This window comes from Leopardus geoffroyi, chromosome B3 (genome assembly GCF_018350155.1).
Source record: "Leopardus geoffroyi isolate Oge1 chromosome B3, O.geoffroyi_Oge1_pat1.0, whole genome shotgun sequence".
NCBI classification, from domain to species: Eukaryota; Metazoa; Chordata; class Mammalia; order Carnivora; family Felidae; genus Leopardus; species Leopardus geoffroyi.
The window spans coordinates 11,851,252-11,869,282 of NC_059337.1; the positions used below are offsets into that span (position 1 = coordinate 11,851,252).

The 18,031-nt window shown below is 40.1% G+C and overlaps 1 protein-coding gene across 7 annotated transcripts in view; it reads left to right on the forward strand.

Moving 5' to 3' along the window:
• The window catches only part of CHD2 (chromodomain helicase DNA binding protein 2), a 123,228-nt gene that overhangs the window by 18,368 nt on the left and 86,829 nt on the right, over positions 1 to 18,031 (forward strand). For 5 of the 7 annotated variants that reach the window (XR_006704419.1, XM_045448733.1, XM_045448732.1 and 2 more), the window contains exons 3-6: positions 4,556 to 4,787; positions 8,540 to 8,626; positions 10,613 to 10,674; positions 16,524 to 16,631. Coding sequence is in view for 6 of the 7 variants with exons in the window: in XM_045448733.1 (XP_045304689.1) it covers positions 4,556 to 4,787; positions 8,540 to 8,626; positions 10,613 to 10,674; positions 16,524 to 16,631 (489 nt within the window). In the remaining variant the exon portion in view is untranslated. The remainder of the gene's footprint in view (positions 1 to 4,555; positions 4,788 to 8,539; positions 8,627 to 10,612; positions 10,675 to 16,523; positions 16,632 to 18,031) is intronic. The other 2 variants (XM_045448736.1, XM_045448734.1) reach the window with 1 other exon arrangement.

The following is an 18,031-nucleotide window of genomic DNA, read 5'->3' on the forward strand; positions in this document are numbered from 1 at the left end:
AGGGTCAGAGAGAGAGAGGGAGACACAGAATCTGAAACAGGCCCCAGGCTCTGTACTGTCAGCACAGAGCCCGACTCGGGGCTCAAACTCATGTACCGTGAGATCATGACCTGAGCCGAAGTTGGATACTTAACCGGCTGAGCCACCCAGGTGCCTCCATGAGTAAACCACTCTTAACAACATAGGTGGTGTTTTTTTTTTTTTTCTTAAAAGGTATCGTGTGCACTGTTACATTTCTAGAGGTCGCTTCCCTCCACAAACACAAATCTACAGCTGCAGAAGGCATATACAAGGATAGGTATATTTTATTAGTTACGGTGAACATTTTGGAAATCCAAATATTCTACTCAGAAATATAGAAATATGGAAGTATATCAAGGATATCTGTGGCTTGTTGTTTAAGAGAACAATTTAAAAATAGTCTAAATGTCCCGCTAATTGGGGACAGATTAAATAAAAGTAGAGTTTTCATATTAACTGGGGCAATTTAAAGGGAGTGATGTAGCGTACATATACACATACCTCATTGTGGGTGTTGGTTTGGGACATTTCCATCACATCTGCAGTGATTCTTGCTTTTCAGTACAAAATGCTAACTGGACTATTAGCATTGGACTATTCTAGTTATCTTCAGCAGATGAATGCTGCTATTTGTGACTTCCTGTGTCTTTAAATTGGGAGTTGAATATTTTCTGTCTGGTTGTTGTTGGAATGTTTTGTGTTTCATGGCACTATATGGATCATACTAAGGTCTTGTGACAATTTTAGTTGGTGGTGATTGCCAAAATGAGATTTCAGCCTTAATCCCTTGTCTGGAGATAATATGCATTACAGTAATTAAAAAAACCATTAATTTCAAAAGTGTTTCAAAACGGTTGCATATTCTAGCAAAGTCAGTAAGCCCGCCTTTCCATTCTGTTCTCTAGCATGCATACTAGGCACAGCAAACGTCAAAGAAGACAGTTTAGCTCTCACATCTGTTAGGGAGGTCAACAAATGACCAAATTACTTGCATAGGATGGGACAAATGGGGAGGCAAAGAGGCACGGATGTTAACAACTGGGGCTTTGGAGTCTATCCCCTAGGCTGGGATGTGTCATTGCTAAAAGTAACGAGAGCCGGGGTGCCTGGGTGGCTCAGTCGGTTGAATGACCGACTTCGGCTCAGGTCATGATCTCACGGTTTGTGAGTTCGAGCCCCACGTCGGGCTCTGTGCTGACAGCTCGGAGCCTGGAGCCTGCTTCCGATTCTGGGTCTCCCTCTGTCTCTGCCCCTCCCCCTCTCATGCTCTGTCTTTCTCTGTCTCAGAAATAAATAAACATTAAAAAAAAAAAAATAAAAGTAACGAGAGCCAGTGGTTGACACGCAGACTGAAATGAGGCTGCCTCTTTGGCCCATGGGAGTAACTGCTTTGGCACAGTTGCTGTGGCAGAGTATTATGGAAGACTTAGAAGGTGCTGAGTGTAGGATTGGCGAGGGCACAAAGGAGGTTTTCCTAGAGAAGGTAATACCTGAGGCTTTAAGAATTGGAGTGGTGTTTGTCACAAGCAGAGATTGGAGGTGAGCGATCCTAGGGCTCATTCTGTACTCAGTGGTTCAGTAAGGCTGGGGTAGTGGAGGTGAGGGGGAGGGGGAGGAATGGTTAGGCATTGAGTCCTGAGAACTTGACAGGTGGAGGCCAGGTTTCATCCGCATGCTGAGACGTGATGGTACCAGCATCAGGCCCAGGGTGGGTGAGGGGAGGTGGCCAGCTGACTCCTCACCCTCCAGGCCTCTCTAAGCACTCGGGGCTTTGGCTGTGTAAGTGCAACCTCCAGGTATGTTCCTAATTCCCCTTCTAAATGAAAAGTGATTTCTTTATAAACTCCTTGTAAGGAAATTCTGGAGCTGCCTCTGGACCTTTAAAACTGTGAGCAGATGGTGGAGGCAAAAGTAATAACGTTTCCAGCTACTGCCATGGATTGTATGGTTCTGACTCACTAATAATGAGCACTAGCTGGGAAGAACTTTGTGTTAGAAGGGAAATGTGAAATTGTGAAATTCTGAAAAGTCTAATGTTTGGATAAGGCCCCGACATTTATAGAGTGCTGCTGTCATAGGTGCCATTTGTCATAGCTGCCTCATGACCTTACAGAGGATGTAACAGGTTAAAAAGTGGCATAGGCTGAGATAGGCTCGAGGACTGAGACCCGAGCTGTGGATGCTGCAGCCTGCACTTTTTAACTATACTGTCCAGCCTTCCTCTTTGTTTTCTTTGCCTGGTGGACTGCCTTATGCTTGGTCACAGGTGGAGGATAAGTGACTTCAGATGCTTTCGTCAGCTGGATCAGTCCGCCTTTACTGTTCAAAGAGCCAAGGAGTTAGTATAATGAGGCCTTGGAAGTGTGAATCACCTGTTAACAGGGATGCCTAACTAGTTTTGGACATTGTGTAACATGGAAAAGGTTTACTTTTTGAGCCTCTTAAGGTTTTGAACCCTTGTGGTCAAATAGAATATGGACATTAGAGCCGGACTTGGGGGTTGGGATCCTTGCCCATCTCAGTTTTCTCATCCCTCACGTGGGGATAAAAATTCCCAATAGGGTGTTCTGGGAAATAAGCAAAATAATACATATAAAGTACTTAGAGTAAGGCCAGGCACCTATTAGATGATTAGGTAATTAATACATGGTTTTTCCCTTCTTTTCCCCTCCCCAGGCTAGGACACCCCCCCCCCCCCAACTGACTGCATCCTCATCTTAACTCAAAGGCACCTTTGCTGTAATGCACTTACTGTGGATCATGTGGGATTTTGGAGGGTCAATCCCAGTTCCCAGTGTACTGCCCTGGTCATTGTGTGGACACGTTTGTCAATTGATAGGCCCTAATTTCTAGTTGGGAAGATATAGTGGGTGTAAGTACGAAGCCTCCCTTCTTTAACCTTTTGGGCTTCATGCCACGTGCCCTTTATCTCCTGGTTGCTGAACTCAAGGCCCTTTGGGTTAAGTTACGGTTACTCTCACTTCTGGGTTGCTGCTAGCCTCCCCTCCTATGCTTTAGCTCTAAGCAGAAGAGTTGAACTGGCCACCTTTTTCTGGAGTCCATCCAGTTGAGGGCTTTTCCTTTATTTATTTTTATTTTTTAAAATATAATTTATTGTCAAATTGGATAACATGCAGTGTTTACAGTGTGCTCTTGGTTTTTGGGGTAGATTCCCGTGGTTCATCGCTTGTATACAACACCCAGTGCTCATCCCATCAGGTGCCCTCCTCAATGCCCATCACCCATTTTTCCCTCTTCCCCACCTCCCATCAACCCTCAGTTTTTTCTCTGCATTTAAGAGTCTCTTATGGTTTGCTTCCCTCCCTCTCTGTAACTATTTTTTCCCCCTTCCCTTCCCCCATGGTCTTCTGTAAAGTTTCTCAAGATCCACATATGAATGAAAACATATGATATCTGACTTTCTCTATCTGACTTATTTCACTTAGCGTAATACCCTCCAGTTCCATCCACGTTGCTGCAAATGGCCAGATTTCATTCTTTCTCATTGTAGGGCTTTCCCTTTAAAGTGGCTTCACACTACCAGTGTGTCCCTGAATTGCTTTTTTACTGTTCGAAAATGGGCAGGGTATGTAGCCTACTCGGCTTCCAGGATTGATACTCAGTCTTCCCACAGCCTCTGGTGTTTGTGTTTTGTAACTTCTGCTGTCATCTGCCTTCTTAGGTCCCTCCCTCCTGAGGGGTGTTTGGAATGAGGAAGGGGTGGCATGTGTGGTAGCCCATAGCAGTCTTTATTGGTTTACACATCAATTGGCTACACATTTATTGGCTTTCACATCAGACTCAGAGTGCTCTTTTTGTTTATTTTTTTTCTGCTATCAGCTCTGGAACTCACTGCTGGAGATTCCCAGGCAGGACCTCTGGTTGGGGTTAGTGGGTGTGTTTTCAATACAACTCCCCAAATTTGCACCTATTGTTGATAACCAGTGATTAGATAATTGCATCCAGATTGCATTCTTACTCTTTGGGGAACTTCGCTTTGGTTTTGTTTTGTTCTGTGTTGATTTTTTCTTTGAGTGTGGGGAATATTTGTCTTGAGGACGGAAACACTGATACTGAACAAATAAGACTTAGTGGATCCTGACAGATTGACCTGGTTTCAAATCTGCTTGTGTCATCTTGGGATACTTGCTTAATTATTTCTGGGTTTTAGTTTTTCCTTACCTGTCATTAAGGTTTCATTTTTCAGTTTTTCCTCATCTGAGTGAAGGAGAAAATAACATACCCTTTTTGAGTTTAGTAAAAGAGCTAATCTATATAAATTAAGTGGTATATGGCATCATCTAAGCACTCAGGAAATGGTCGCTGCCAGGAATGTTTGGAACGATAATGACATTATTGGCAATATAAGAATGTAAAAGTGAATTTGAAGATTTTGATTTTGTATTACTAGAATTACTCTCTGCTGTCATTTTACCACTTTTTAAAAAAGATTTATGTGGAATTTTTAAAAAACAGATTTATGTGGCAGTTCTTATATCTTGTACTTTTTTTTTTTTTTTTTTTTTTAATTAAGCCACTCAGCATCTGAAGAGGCTTCGGGTTCAGACTCAGGCAGCCAGTCGGAGAGTGAGCAGGGCAGCGATCCAGGAAGTGGACATGGCAGTGAGTCAAATAGCAGTTCTGAATCTTCAGAGAGCCAGTCGGAATCTGAAAGTGAGTCGGCGGGTTCCAAATCCCAGCCAGTCCTTCCAGAAGCCAAAGAGAAGCCAGCCTCTAAGAAGGAACGGATAGCTGATGTGAAGAAGGTATCTACTTTGCTATACAGTGAAAATGTGCTGCTGGCTAGGACCAGCAAGCAGAACTTTATTTCACATGGAAAACTCATTAGTGTATTCGGATAATGAAAACTACCACCACCTTTTGTAATAATATACTGTCTGTGGATATAAAGATTGCTTTCTGTTCTACTCTTTGAATATAGTAGACACAGGGCCATAAGGGAAATAATTACACGAACCATCAAATTACAGGGCAAAAAGACAAATTTTTATAGTTTCGGTTTTTAACATTTAAAAAAGGTAATAGTACCGAACACTACAGAGTGAATTACTGACAGATTATGGAATGTACTTGTGGAGCTTAGTTATGGGTAATAACAGTTCAAGAATAAGGGCAATTTTTCTTCTCTGAAGGATGGAAGGAAAATACTTCTCATAGGAAAAAAAGTTACTTGCATCTAGGCAATATAGATTTTGTTTGCTTAACGGAGGAGTCTTGTAGCAAAGAATGCAAAAGGCAAAAATTGAAGTGCGTAGTGTCTTCTCATTGATGCACAAACTGGGATGTGTTCCTTTTGGGGAAAAATTAATGACTTGGTCTAATTAGTCACAAGAGCACAGCTTATCTTTTAAAATTCCATTTTGAGACAGTTAGGTGTGAATCACTGAAAATGCAAAAGAATATTCTTTTAGAAACTTAAAAGATGTCCTAATGAAAGTTTTATGCTAAATCAGTTCTTATTACTCTTAAGACAGAAATCTTCGTCTGAGCACTCAGATTTTTGTAGTAGTACGAATAACTTTTTAAATTACCTGCAGGTTCTACAGAATAGCTTTGATAGATGCTTCAGCAGATGAAGCATCTGAAGCCGTTAGGGATAAGAAAATGAAAGCTGTTCTTGCTAATTCAGTCATCACCAGTGACTTAGACACTCAGGTATTGTACCTTGTCTACCTGCTCAGTGTGTCAGTGAACCTTTGACAAGTGGAAGTGCAAAAACACCCTGCATGTAGATTACCACTGAGAGATTTTGCTCCGAGTATCACTAAACTCAGAAACTTACTCTCCAGGCTTGTAGCAGAAGGCTTTGCTTGGCAATCTTCAGAGGATAATGTCCGAGCCTGGTTTCCTCGACATCTAGACTGGGTATTCTTTTCAGAACACCACAACACACTTTTGAAGAAAATATAATGGATAGAAAACGTCTGAATATAACTTTCTTCTGTGCAGTGAGGAATTCTTTACTTGAAAAGATAGAAGGAAACCATGGAAACTGTGACTTACATAGTGTTTAAAACTTCACTGAAATCTAGTTGACTGGGATTCTCAGCTGTTAACTATAAGACCGTGTGTATGTGTGTGTATATGTATATATATATATATAATTTTTTTTAACCTTATATAAGTAGATAAAAGGGAATTAAGAAAGGAGAAATTATTACTAAGACTGAATTTCAAAATACAAGTAAAGTTTCAGACAGAAATATTAAAATACATTTTAATTTAAAACTTTTTGAGGGAGAGTGTGTGTGCACGTGCAAGTTGGGTAGTGGGTAGAGGGAGGGGGGAAGGTCTTGAGCAGGTTCTGTGTTCTGCGCCGGAGCCTGACGCTGGGTTGCATTTCAGGATCTTGAGATCATGAGCGGAGTCAAAATCAAGAGTTGGACACTTACCTGAGTCACCCAGGTGCTCCTAAAATACACTTTCAAAGTTAAGGCAATAAATTCCAAAAAGTTAATAAGGTTAACAGGTGGATGGATGTACTAACTAGGTAGAATGATTGGATCGTGACTTTTTTTTTTTTTTTCCAGTTTACTTATTTAGTTTTGAGAGAGAGAACAAGCAGGAGAGGGCGAGAGAGAGAGAGAATCCCAAGCAGGCTCTGTACTCTCAGTGCAGACCCTGATGCAGGACTCACCTCCAAACCATGAGCTCATGACCTAAGCTGACCAGGCCACCCAGGTGTCCTGATCAGATTGTGACTTTAATGATGCTATTCTAAAATGAGAACTTCTGAGGAAGGTTCTTTGTTTTCTGTATATGGCGCAGTTTTGTTTTTTTTTTTTTTTTAATTGAAGACTTGAATTAGATATCATAGCCTTCAAAAGGACAAAGATGAGCTCAGGATGATTTTAGTATGTGTGCATTACAGTATATCCTGTCATATAGTCTCAGCAGTTGAGCCTGAATGCCTAATATTTTAAAATGATAAAACTAACTGGTACAGTGACACTTAAATGATTTAGCTACCCCAGTTAATAAAAGCTCCTTAAATACCTGTGTTGAGTAATTTTGTACCTTTAGCAGAAGTCCAAAAAGGGGTAAGAGTTGGGGTTGGTCAGGGTCAGCAGGGCTAGAGTAAACTTTTTTGTCTCCTTCCTTTCTCTGCCAGATTTGTTCAGTGTCCTGCTGCCTCTGTCACCCAGATTTCTTGCCAGTTGGTTATTCCTAACTCCTCCTGGTTGGACCTTTTGTCCTCCCGACTCTGAGATTATTCTAAGGCCATTACGGATTTGTCACCTTTATAAACTGGGAACACTGGGTTTCATGGTTTTGTTGGATTCTTGTTCTAAAGTGCCTTTTCCTGGAACATCTTGCTTGTTTTCTTTGGAGGCTTTGGTTTTATTCAGCCTACTTGGCACTTTGTTTTTTAAGGCACTGTTGATAATATCCTCCCTTGCCTTAGTGACATTCTGTCTTTTTGAATTGTCTTTCATCAGTTTTGTCTTTTTTGGGGTCCACTTTCTACACACTTCACGAGTCTCAGCCAGTGGCTTCTCCTGTGGCCTCACTTTCTAAATATTTTCATGACATTTGCTGTCACCTGTGTTTTGACAACAAGCCCACATTTCTAATCTTGGCTGTCAGGCATCTTTTCTACATGTTTAACTCCTATTAAACATCTTCATCTCAGTGTTCCACAATCCATCCAAATTCATTTTGCCGCTGTGTGACTGATTTCATTAGAAAAACACATGGTATGCTTGGTGTGAGTTATCTTTGGGAAAGAGAGTGAGATTGGGGGATTAGACTGTTATCGTTAGAGGTTGGAAGGGTCTTTTACATTTTTTCTATAGATTTGTTGATTTGCATCTTTTAAATAAGATGATGTTGATATATTGAGAAAAAAAATTTCTCTTCAACTAATCTCTCCTTGCAACTTCATTTATATATTTCTATTACCAGCGAGGATTGTAACTAAAAATCAAGTCCTAAAGGTTAAGGGTAATTACTGCTGGAGAATACAGGGTACAGAGACAGGGATCAGTGTACAGATGAGACAGTGGTTCTCATTTGAGAGCATCTAGCTAAGTGTTGGAAATGCCTAATTTGCGTACATCTGGCACGTTACACATTCCGAGGCAGTAGAGGAAATGTACAAATAGATGGTTGGAGCCCTGCTTGGTTTCTGATTTCCCAGATGGGTCAGTGTGTGGACATCGCTGATACTGGAAAGCATTAGGGACTTAAAATTCATCAGTAAAGATTTTGTCTTTAGCAGGAGCCTTGCCATATTATTCAATTGTAAGTTTATATTTTCATGACGAGTATGTAGTGTGCCATGTAGTTTAAGAGCCATTCAGTAAAGAAGAGGCATTGTTAAGCTTCAGTGTGTTTCAGAATAATAAAGATGGTACTTTATTGTCTCATAAACAGAACTGACACAAAACACCCTTTAGACATTTAGTTACTTGAATTTTCTTAAATTGAAATACATGTTCCAGTAATGAAGATAGTAAATCAAAAAGGATTCACTCATGGTCTATTAATTTTACAGATGTGGGAAGAATATCCTGATGTTTATGGGGTTAGGCGGTCAAACCGAAGCAGACAAGAACCATCACGATTTAATATTAAGGAGGAGGTAAGAAAAAGACATGTTTTAAGGGGATACATTTAAACTCCTTATCTTACCTCATCCTTTTTGACTCTGGTATATGCTACCATTGACATGACTGAACTTGTTGCCTTGGAGTTAAGTGACTCTAATGTGAGCTTTCTCACCTTAATATGGCAAGGAAAACCACAGGTGGCTTTTAAAGGAAGAAACTTACCAGGAAGATTGTGTCATAATGAATGTCTTAGTAGAGTATTGTACAGATTGGCTTCAAATTTTTGTTTTTATTAATTTTTTTTTAAGGTTTCCAAGTTTCAAGTGAAATTGATTATCATAAGAAGTTTACCTTTTAAAATACCTAGTTTCTAAATCTACATTTTGTAAAATGAGTCATTGCTTGGTAAACAAATGTAATAGTGGAAGTTGTTTCAGATTTATTTCTGAGAAAGGAAGGAAAATTTGCTTAAATACTGCATTTTAACTAATTCAAATTTGCTTTCTGTTTTTAGTGTGCAGTATAAAATAATTCACACACATTTAGTCTGATCTAATTGTGAGAGATTGAGTAGCTTTTTAAAATTGGTAATTACTGGGTTCTATTGTTTCTATAGAATAGACTTTTCTCACCTTTCTCAGTTCATGTGGTATTTTTGTCAATTCTTACCTCTGTAGTACGTGTATAGACCACATTCTGAAGAGGTGCTCTTCTGTGCCTCAGTGAGATGTCCCCTTTCTGTATTCTTTTTTTTTTTTTTTTTTTTTTAACGTTTATTTATTTTTGAGAGAGAGCATGAACGGGGAAGGGTCAGAGAGAGGGAGACACAGAATCCGAAACAGGCTCCAGGCTCCGAGCTGTCAGCACAGAGCCCGACGCGGGGCTCGAACTCACAGACCGAGAGATCATGACCTGAGCTGAAGTCGGCCGCTCAACCGACTGAGCCACCCAGGCGCCCCCCCTTTCTGTATTCTTAAGAGGACTTTGCTTAACCAGCTGAGCCACCCAGGCACTCCCCCTCCCCCCTTTAAAAAAATTTTTTTTAATGCTTATTTTTGAGAGAGAGAGAGAAGGACTTTGCTATTCCTAAGTATGTAGCATTCTTCTGATGAAAGTTAAGAGTCAGAGGTTAGTGAGTTGGAGGTGGGTTTTGGTAAGCATATTTTAAAAATCTAATTGACTGTAACATCGACATTGCCTTTATGGTGTTTTATTTTGAATGACCTCTGAGCTGGTTTGCCCGAGTTTTCTTTTTCCACAGTGTCTAGGACAAGGTTGCTGAGCCATGTTTGTTACAACCGGTCACGTAGTTGTGTCCGTTCTTTCCTCTTTTTTACGTCCATTAACACATTCTCTATAGGGCACAAGACAGCAATAGAAATAGTTTCCCTAATTTTGGGGGAAAAGAGACATTTAAATGTTTCTGACTATAAACCTTCCTTGGTCTAGTGCTGTCAGCAGGGCACTGTTGGCTCATGATTGGACATGCTCTGTAATGAGTCTAAAATGGTACAAATCAGCAGTCACCACCTTTAATGACACACTAAATGTTGTGGCATTTCACATGATATTCTAGATATGCAGTATCACGTTTGGTTGCCACTAACATGTAGCTTTTAAAGTTTTTAATTAAAGTAAAATAAAACGAAAGATTCTGTTCCTTAGCCGCACTAGCCATGTTTCAGAGGCTCAGTAGTCACATGTGGCTGCTGGCCACTAGATTGTTCCCTGCAGATACAGAATATTTCCATCATCACAGAGAATTTTATTGGACTGAGCCCTTGTAGAAGTCAAGCTGAGGGAGGGTTTCCCGGTGTTAGAGGTAACTCTGTCATTACAGACAAATTAATTTTCAAAGGAAAAGAAGAGTGAGCACGATCAAACACAGGTTTCTTTTGTCTGAAAGCTCACATTGGATAACGTTACTATTGAGTAGATTGTGGAAGCAGGGGATCGTGTTGTCCCTATGAACTGTGAATTAAAGTCTGTAATCATTTTTCCCCTCTCACACACTGAAGGCAAGTAGCGGGTCTGAGAGTGGGAGCCCAAAAAGAAGAGGCCAGAGGCAGCTGAAGAAACAGTAAGTCTTTCATGGGGCAGTTACTTCCCCCAGGGGTTTTGAACATGTCAGCTTCTCTGGGGCTCCCTTCTCTGTGTGGTTGTCCGTCCCGGGTCCCGGAGTCTGCTTCTTTTCTTGCTGTCTTGGGTTGCAGTCCGTCACGACCCACTGATGCCGCAGCCCTCAAAGCTCAGGGTTGCATGTGTTCCCATGTGCTTGGACTACTTCTTAGGGCAAACCCCAGCTTGTTCCATTTGGTTTGCCTGATTAGCACAATTGTGTTTTTCTTAAAAATGTGCACCAGTTCTATTCTGGTTGAGCAAGGAACAAATTTAGATTTGCTCTTTTTTCTTGTAATTTGTTCTTTGTGTGGGTGTGGCAACATTATATTTGTTGGACTGACACCCAATTTAGTATTAAATTTCAAAGTGTTATTACTGTATAATTTTAATACTGCAGTTTACAAACCAGAAAATTTTAATTCTTGGGCTTAACATGACATTCCTTTAGAACGTAGATTATATATTCATTATTTTAAAAATTCACAAATTCTACTTAATTAAGGTGAAAAAAATTTGTTTTTGTTTTGGGTTTTTTTGGAATTAAAAAAATTACTTTTGGAGAGTGTCTGGATCTTTTTGACAGTCTAAATTCTATAGCCCACCTCTTGAGGAGCTTCATTTGAAAATGTAGCTATTGAAAACTTGGCAGACAAATTCAGGGGTTTCTCATGGTAAACGATTGTCCATGGTACCTATTAAAATAGAGCCCCAGTTATATGTATTTTCTGTTCTCAAATAGTAATTTTAGAATTAGTAATTAGAATTAGTAATTAGTAATAGAATTACTAATTAGTAATCTTTAGTAAGTATTTGGCCTAAGGCAAAGGAGCTTGAATTTTTTAAACCCACGTACTCATCTTCAAAATAGAGTAACACTCATTCTGCCAACCTAACAGGGTTATTGGGAACGGAGTTAGGAAAAGTTGAGTATTTAGTATGTCCTCTCCAGAGCACATACACTTTTCATTTGTGTTTGAAATATTTGTTAGAGTTGGAGGAAAAACTGTAGGCAAGCCTGCACTTCTTGGCATCTTAGAAGGCTTTTTTCTACCCCATTCCTTGGCCTGCGTGGGAAATTATTCTGATCTGATGGCCTTTTGGGGGCTTTCGGGAAGTCTGTGCATGTGTTCTTTCCTTTACCATCTGGCTGTGTTCTTCTGGTCTCCTGACTGGGATCTAAATGGTGCTGTGCTTGAAAACCTCCAGTTTCTACTTCGATGGCGTCTGGGTGTGCAGAAGCGCACTGGCCCCTGTGCTCACTTTCCTTCTGTCAATCCTAGACGTCTCTAAAGTTGACCGTTCTTAGAGGCCTTCTTTCCCTGAGTAGAACCTCTTCGTTCCTTGCAAGGGGTTGTATCTTCTGTAAGTGCCCTTCCTTTCCCCGGCCTCTTCCCTAGGAACTTAGCCAGAGCTGGGGGAGTTCTCTTCCTGTTTATTTGGGCCCTGGGCTGGCCTCGCTTCCTGCTATCCTCTGGGCAGCAGGTGAGTACTGGGGCTTATAGGGAGCTCTTTTCCTGAGTCCGTTTAATTATAATTAGTAGGAGGAGGTGCAGTAGGTGCTGGCACTCCCGCTGCAAAGCCTCAGCACTAACGGGGGCCTGTGTGATGTGAGCAAGCATTAATGGGACCTAGTGTGTGGGCATGTGGATTTCAGAATTGAGAGACTCAAAGGGGGCAGAGATTTTGAAGCATTAGCACAAGGAAAGGTTTTTCTGAAACGCTGCGCGCTGTACCACAGATTTTGAAGTTTTTAAAAAGCTATTTTTTTAAACTTTTTAAAAATTCAAAGTTTAAAAATGTAAGAATAAAGCAGTAGTACAAAGACTGCCTGTGTATTTTGCCCAGATTTACCATTGGTTACCACTTTTGCCTCATTTGTTTTTATTGTTGTGAGTGCTTTCTTTGTAAATATTTATGTATGCGTGCATATAATATTTTTTCTGAACCACTTAAGACTAAGATTGACACACATCATGGCCTTTTACCCCTAAATACTGAAGTGTGGATTTCCTAAGAATAAGGATACTCTGTTTCTTAAGCACAGGATAGTTTTACTACAAATAGATTTAACATTGCTAGCATAGTTTTGTCTAATCCATATCCCCATTTTGTTACTTGACCCAGGAGTGTCTTTTATAACATTTCCCACCTCCACTTCAGGGTCCCATCTAGGATTAGATCCTGTATTAGTGGTCTTTCACAGCCCTTCTGTGCTCTTATGACGTTGGCATCTTTGAAGAATACAGTCTTACAAGGGAATAACTCCCCAGGGTCATAATGTAAGTTAGCATTTAAAAAATTTAGAAGCTATAGAGCATAATGTTTCTGCACGATATTGAGAACATTTTTCAAGTTGGCAGTGTTGAAAATTTGAGGGACGATGCTTAAGAATTCAGAGTTTTAGATTTTTTTTTTGAGAAAATCTGTCAGTACTGGTCCTCATAACAAGTGGTCTTTGTAATCTTCAGATAGACTGGGAGTTCTCTGTTTTGACTCCATTTACAGTCCTTACCTGGCCCGAGTGGGTACTGGAGATTGTAACTCCTGACCTAGTCATGCTAACCAATAATTTTTCAAATTTTATTTGACCCACTCATGCTGTTTTGATTATTCAGCCCTTTCCCATGCAGTACTTCTTAATATTGTCCAAATTTGTGAAATGTAGAGGACCTATGCTGGCTCATTATGGTACCATCAGGTTTTCAAGGCACTCTAGAATGGTTCCAGAACATCTTCTCCCAACTGGAATGAAAAAAAAAAAAAAAATGTGTTAGCCGTAAATCACTTGGAAGTTTTTCTTCTGGGACCATAGTTATTTTTTTCTTTCCAGTTCTTTGAATTGTAACTGTCAGAAACTTGTGACACAGTGGAGAATTTGTCCCAGAGTTTTCTTTTTCATTGAAACTTGCTCCTGAAAGGCATTCTCTCTGGGAAAATGTACTGAAAATCAGTGAAGTTTAAGCAGTTCTTTCCCTCTTTTCATGATCTGCCTTCTAAAGTGGAGGAGAAAGGAATCCTCTTCTCTGGGCTCTTAGAGATAGTTAGTAGGAAGCCTCAGTGACTCTTGGCCAGAATTTAGGCCCATTTTATTTACAAAGGAATTTTACAGTTATTTAGATTTGATTTCTGTCTTAGGGTTTGTGTTCTGCCAGCCACCTTTTTCCAATAAAGGAAGAAAACCATGCTTCATTAGCTTGCATTCTGACTTTTTCATATCTGTTTACATTGCCGTGGGGCCTTAGTGGCCAGACCTTGGTATTTTTATCCCTAGTCCCCAAAATTTTGGTAAAAATTCCATTGATTCTCTCCTAGGGAATCCTGCCGATGCCCTCTTAGAGCTGGATCTGGCAATTCACATCTCCTATAACATATGAAAAAATTTTTAATCACAACCTTATATTTTAGACAACTCCTCTTTGTAGCCTGACTTATACATATGGCTTAGTCAGGGAGTCGTGCTCATAAAGTTTGCATTATATAGAAGAAGCCAGTGATCTAGGAGAGCCCTGTACATCTACAGAGTTGGGAAGTAATCTTTTTATAATGATCACTCTTTTCACCTTCCCTTTATACAAAGTGACTTAGTACTGCTGATCTAACTTTTCCCTCTGTTCTTGAAAGTTAAAACAAAATTTAAAATAATCCAGCCAGTTTCAGATACACATGCATACTAACTCATTTAGGCCTTCTAAGCCTTCTGTTGTTCAGATCCTCCCAGAATGTGTAAGTCTGACTTTTCCTGATTTTGTGGTCTTCAGTGGATTGTCACTGAGAGGAGGAGGGCTGTAGGTTTGACATGTAATGGCAAACACCTTGTTCTCACTGGGTTTTAGTTTCCTTCTTTAGGAGGAGGACTTTGGACCAGTTGATTTGCTCAGTTTTTGTGCATTCTCATACTAGAAGTTTCTGAATCTTCCTGGCTGTCCATAAGTCTGTATACCTCCAATTTAACTGGAGGACTCTAGCGTCAACACTGATTCTGTCAGTTTACTGCCACCTTAGTTCCATAAAGTCATAGAACTGGACCTCATTAAGTGCCCTGATTTAGATTCTTAATTCCTGTGGAGTTCCGTAAATTACAACTAATATTTGTGCATCTTTCTCATCTGATCTGCTCTCCCTCACATCGTAATTGCTCATGTTCTTTCAAGCTTGTTAACTGTGAAACCACTTCTCTCCAGTTTGACTATGTGTGTCCCTTCTGAGAGCCAAACTGTTCTCCCAAAGGAGACTGCAGTCTCATGTGCCAATCTTCTAGTGCCTGGAGACATCTTCTTTCTTCCTTCCTGGCCGTCCCCATCTATTCGTTTGGTTCCTTAGCAAACATTTGTTGTGCTAGGTTCTAGGGAGGGGGACTAACATGCCTAGAGTTTAGTTAGATATAAGGAATTCTTTGTTTAAAAAGGGACCTGCAAGGATATTATGCAATATTAATAGGCCTTAGTGTCTCAGCAGTCTGTGTCCAAAAGAAAAGTACCCTACCTGTTTGTTAGGCTGATAGGGTTCATTCTTTAATTATTTCTTTCCTCAACAAAGAAGTAGCTCCATTTGCTTGCCTTTGTGCTGAACTCTGGTATAAAGATGAAGACAAGTGGCCCTGCCTCGTAGAAGCAGTCACTTACTCTAAGGGAAACCGATATGAAACCAACAGTGCTAGTAGAACTTGAGTAATGTACATAAAAGTGCTGTACTGCCTTTTCATGCTTCCTAAAGTAGGGTGGTTCCTGGACTTTTTAGGAAGATTCTTAGGAATCTGTAGATAAGCCACCTTCTTGCAATAAGATCCTGCTATTTCTTTGACCTGTTCTCCCATGAAGAATATTGACTTGACTTTGATTCTGTGACAGTTGTCTTCAGCATAATCTTATTTCCTATGCATAGACCCAGAGGCACAGTGGTAGTTGTTTTATAAAACCTCAGATACTTGCCTGTGAGTTTTTTTTTTTTTCCTAGATATTTCATGCTCAGTGACTATTATGTGTTCTCTCCTTTTTCCCTAGAAATGAGCTAAGTCCCACATTTGGTCTTTAAACCTCAAAAACTCTTTGGGGTGGTAGGAGAGAGCTATAAGGTACGGCTCTTTAAAGCCTTCTAAGATCTCAAGGAGCAAAGGAACACCTACTGTATCTAATAATTATTAAGAACTACATCTTTGGCTGAATAGATTATTTACTAAGTGGTAGGTTTATCACTGAAAAATAATTTTAGAGACTTTTATCGAATATATTTTAAAGATGTTAGCATGTCTAGTATTATAGTAGTTTTAAAAGAAGTTTCTAACCAGTATTAGAATTTATTAAGATTCACATCATCTGTGAATTTGTTAAGATAAACATTTTTAGGCTTCATATTAGACCTGCTAAATCAGAAACTGTGGCACTCGTCCAGAAATTTGTTTTAACAAGTTCTTCAGGTGGTTCTGATCATCTTACATTTGAGAACCACTGGTCTAGTATATATTACGACTTCAATCTGTTCAATGGTAGTGGTAAATAAAAATAGAGTAGAAGAGATTTAACAGCTTTTTTTTTTTTCCAGAATAGTTTAAAAAATACTTTCTTCATTTCCATTTTCATTTATTTTTGTCACCAGAGAAAAAATAGGCATAGATATTACACAGTCTAGGAAGGAACATAGCCAGAGTTTAAATAGAGCTAGAATAAACCTTTTTTAGCCATAATACCTAAAATATACATGTTCTGCCTTTTGGAGAATCCTATTGAAATTGGTTTTGTCAGATTCTTCAAACTAAACAATCCTGAGGAGTTCATTTAGAAAAAAATCATTTTGCTTTGCTTTTGATCACAGAGAAAAATGGAAACGGGAGCCCTCAGAAGATGAACAGGAACAAGGCACCAGTGCAGAGAGCGAACCAGAGCAGAAAAAAGTGAAAGCCAGAAGACCTGTCCCCAGAAGGTGCAGTGTTTGCTTGAACATCTCTGCTTCTGGTGGAGCTTAGTTTGTGTTAGTTTGAGAAGGATGGTACAGTGGTAGAATGACGGCCTACGGTGTGCTGTGATTCGGGGCTTTGGAAGTCTCGGGCTCACTTCTTGCTAGGCTTCCTCGTTAGCAAGTGATTAGGTGATGAGGATGCTTGCATTTGACTGTGGGTGTTTGCATGGTGTGTCATGTAGAGCGAAGCTTCTGTTTCTTACTCCCCGACTTACTAGTTATGAGGGGTGAACGTATCTTCTGCTTTTAAAAAAAGCTCCCTGTGTATTGGAGTAGTATGCAGGCTTTTTGGGGGAAGAACTAATTCCTAAGTTTAAAACACTGTTTGGTTGAAAGCATGCTTCACTGTTTCTTACCTTGTTCTTAGAATCTGACATTAAGCAGAGAATCTGATTGTGCAGGGAAAGAAGTAGGCCGAGGTCGCAGGGAACTTTGGTAATTAAAAAAAAAAAAAAAATGTTTATTTGTTTTGAGAGGTGGGGCGATGGCCAGAGAAGGAGGGAGAGAGAAAATTCCAAGCAGGCTCCGTGCTGTCAGCACAGAGCCTGATGTGGGGCTTGATCTCACAAACCATGAGACCATGACCTGAGACAAAATCAAGAGTTGGATTGCTTAAGTGATCTGAGCCACCCAGGTGCCCTGAAACTTTGGTAATTTCATTAGCTGGCTGGCAATGTAAGGTACTCATGTTGGGGAAAGGAGGGCAGGAGGCAGAGATCTCAGGGGAATTTTCCTCCTTGCAGTATTGCTTAGGATGGGGGTTGACAGGCTGTTGCCTTTGGGCCACATCCCACTCAATCACCTATTTCTGGATGGCCTGTGAGCTAAGTATAGCATTTAGAGATAAACATTTATAGTTTGATGATAGGCAACACTAAATTTAAACCTCAGTTCAGTGAAATGTTATCCCTTCAAAAAGAATTCAGTTCTTATCATTAGATGTGTATCCCATAAATCCTGTGATTATTATTTCATTTTGAGTTTTGTCAGTAAAAATTACGTGAAAATTTATTTTTTCTTGTTAAGTAAGTGCCTGCATAGTGGCCTCAGTTTTGCGTCTTGTCTGGGAAAGCCAACAGTATTTGTGCTCTGGACTTTTGCAGCCAACATTTGCCTACCTCTGATTTAGGACACTACACTGGCCCACCACGCTGGCAGGGAAATTTGTCAACTTAGTTTGGTCACAGGACTGGAAAGCCACTTCAGCTTTTTCTTCTAGAGTTTACCTGTCATTTACCCTGATCATCTCTCTGTAGTGTTGCTTATGGAAGGTGTGAGAGAAACAGATAAGATTGTGAGTTTCCATCTGTCTCTTTCTCCTGTTTTCACCTTTTTACCACTGGTAGAGTATTTCGGGATTTCCT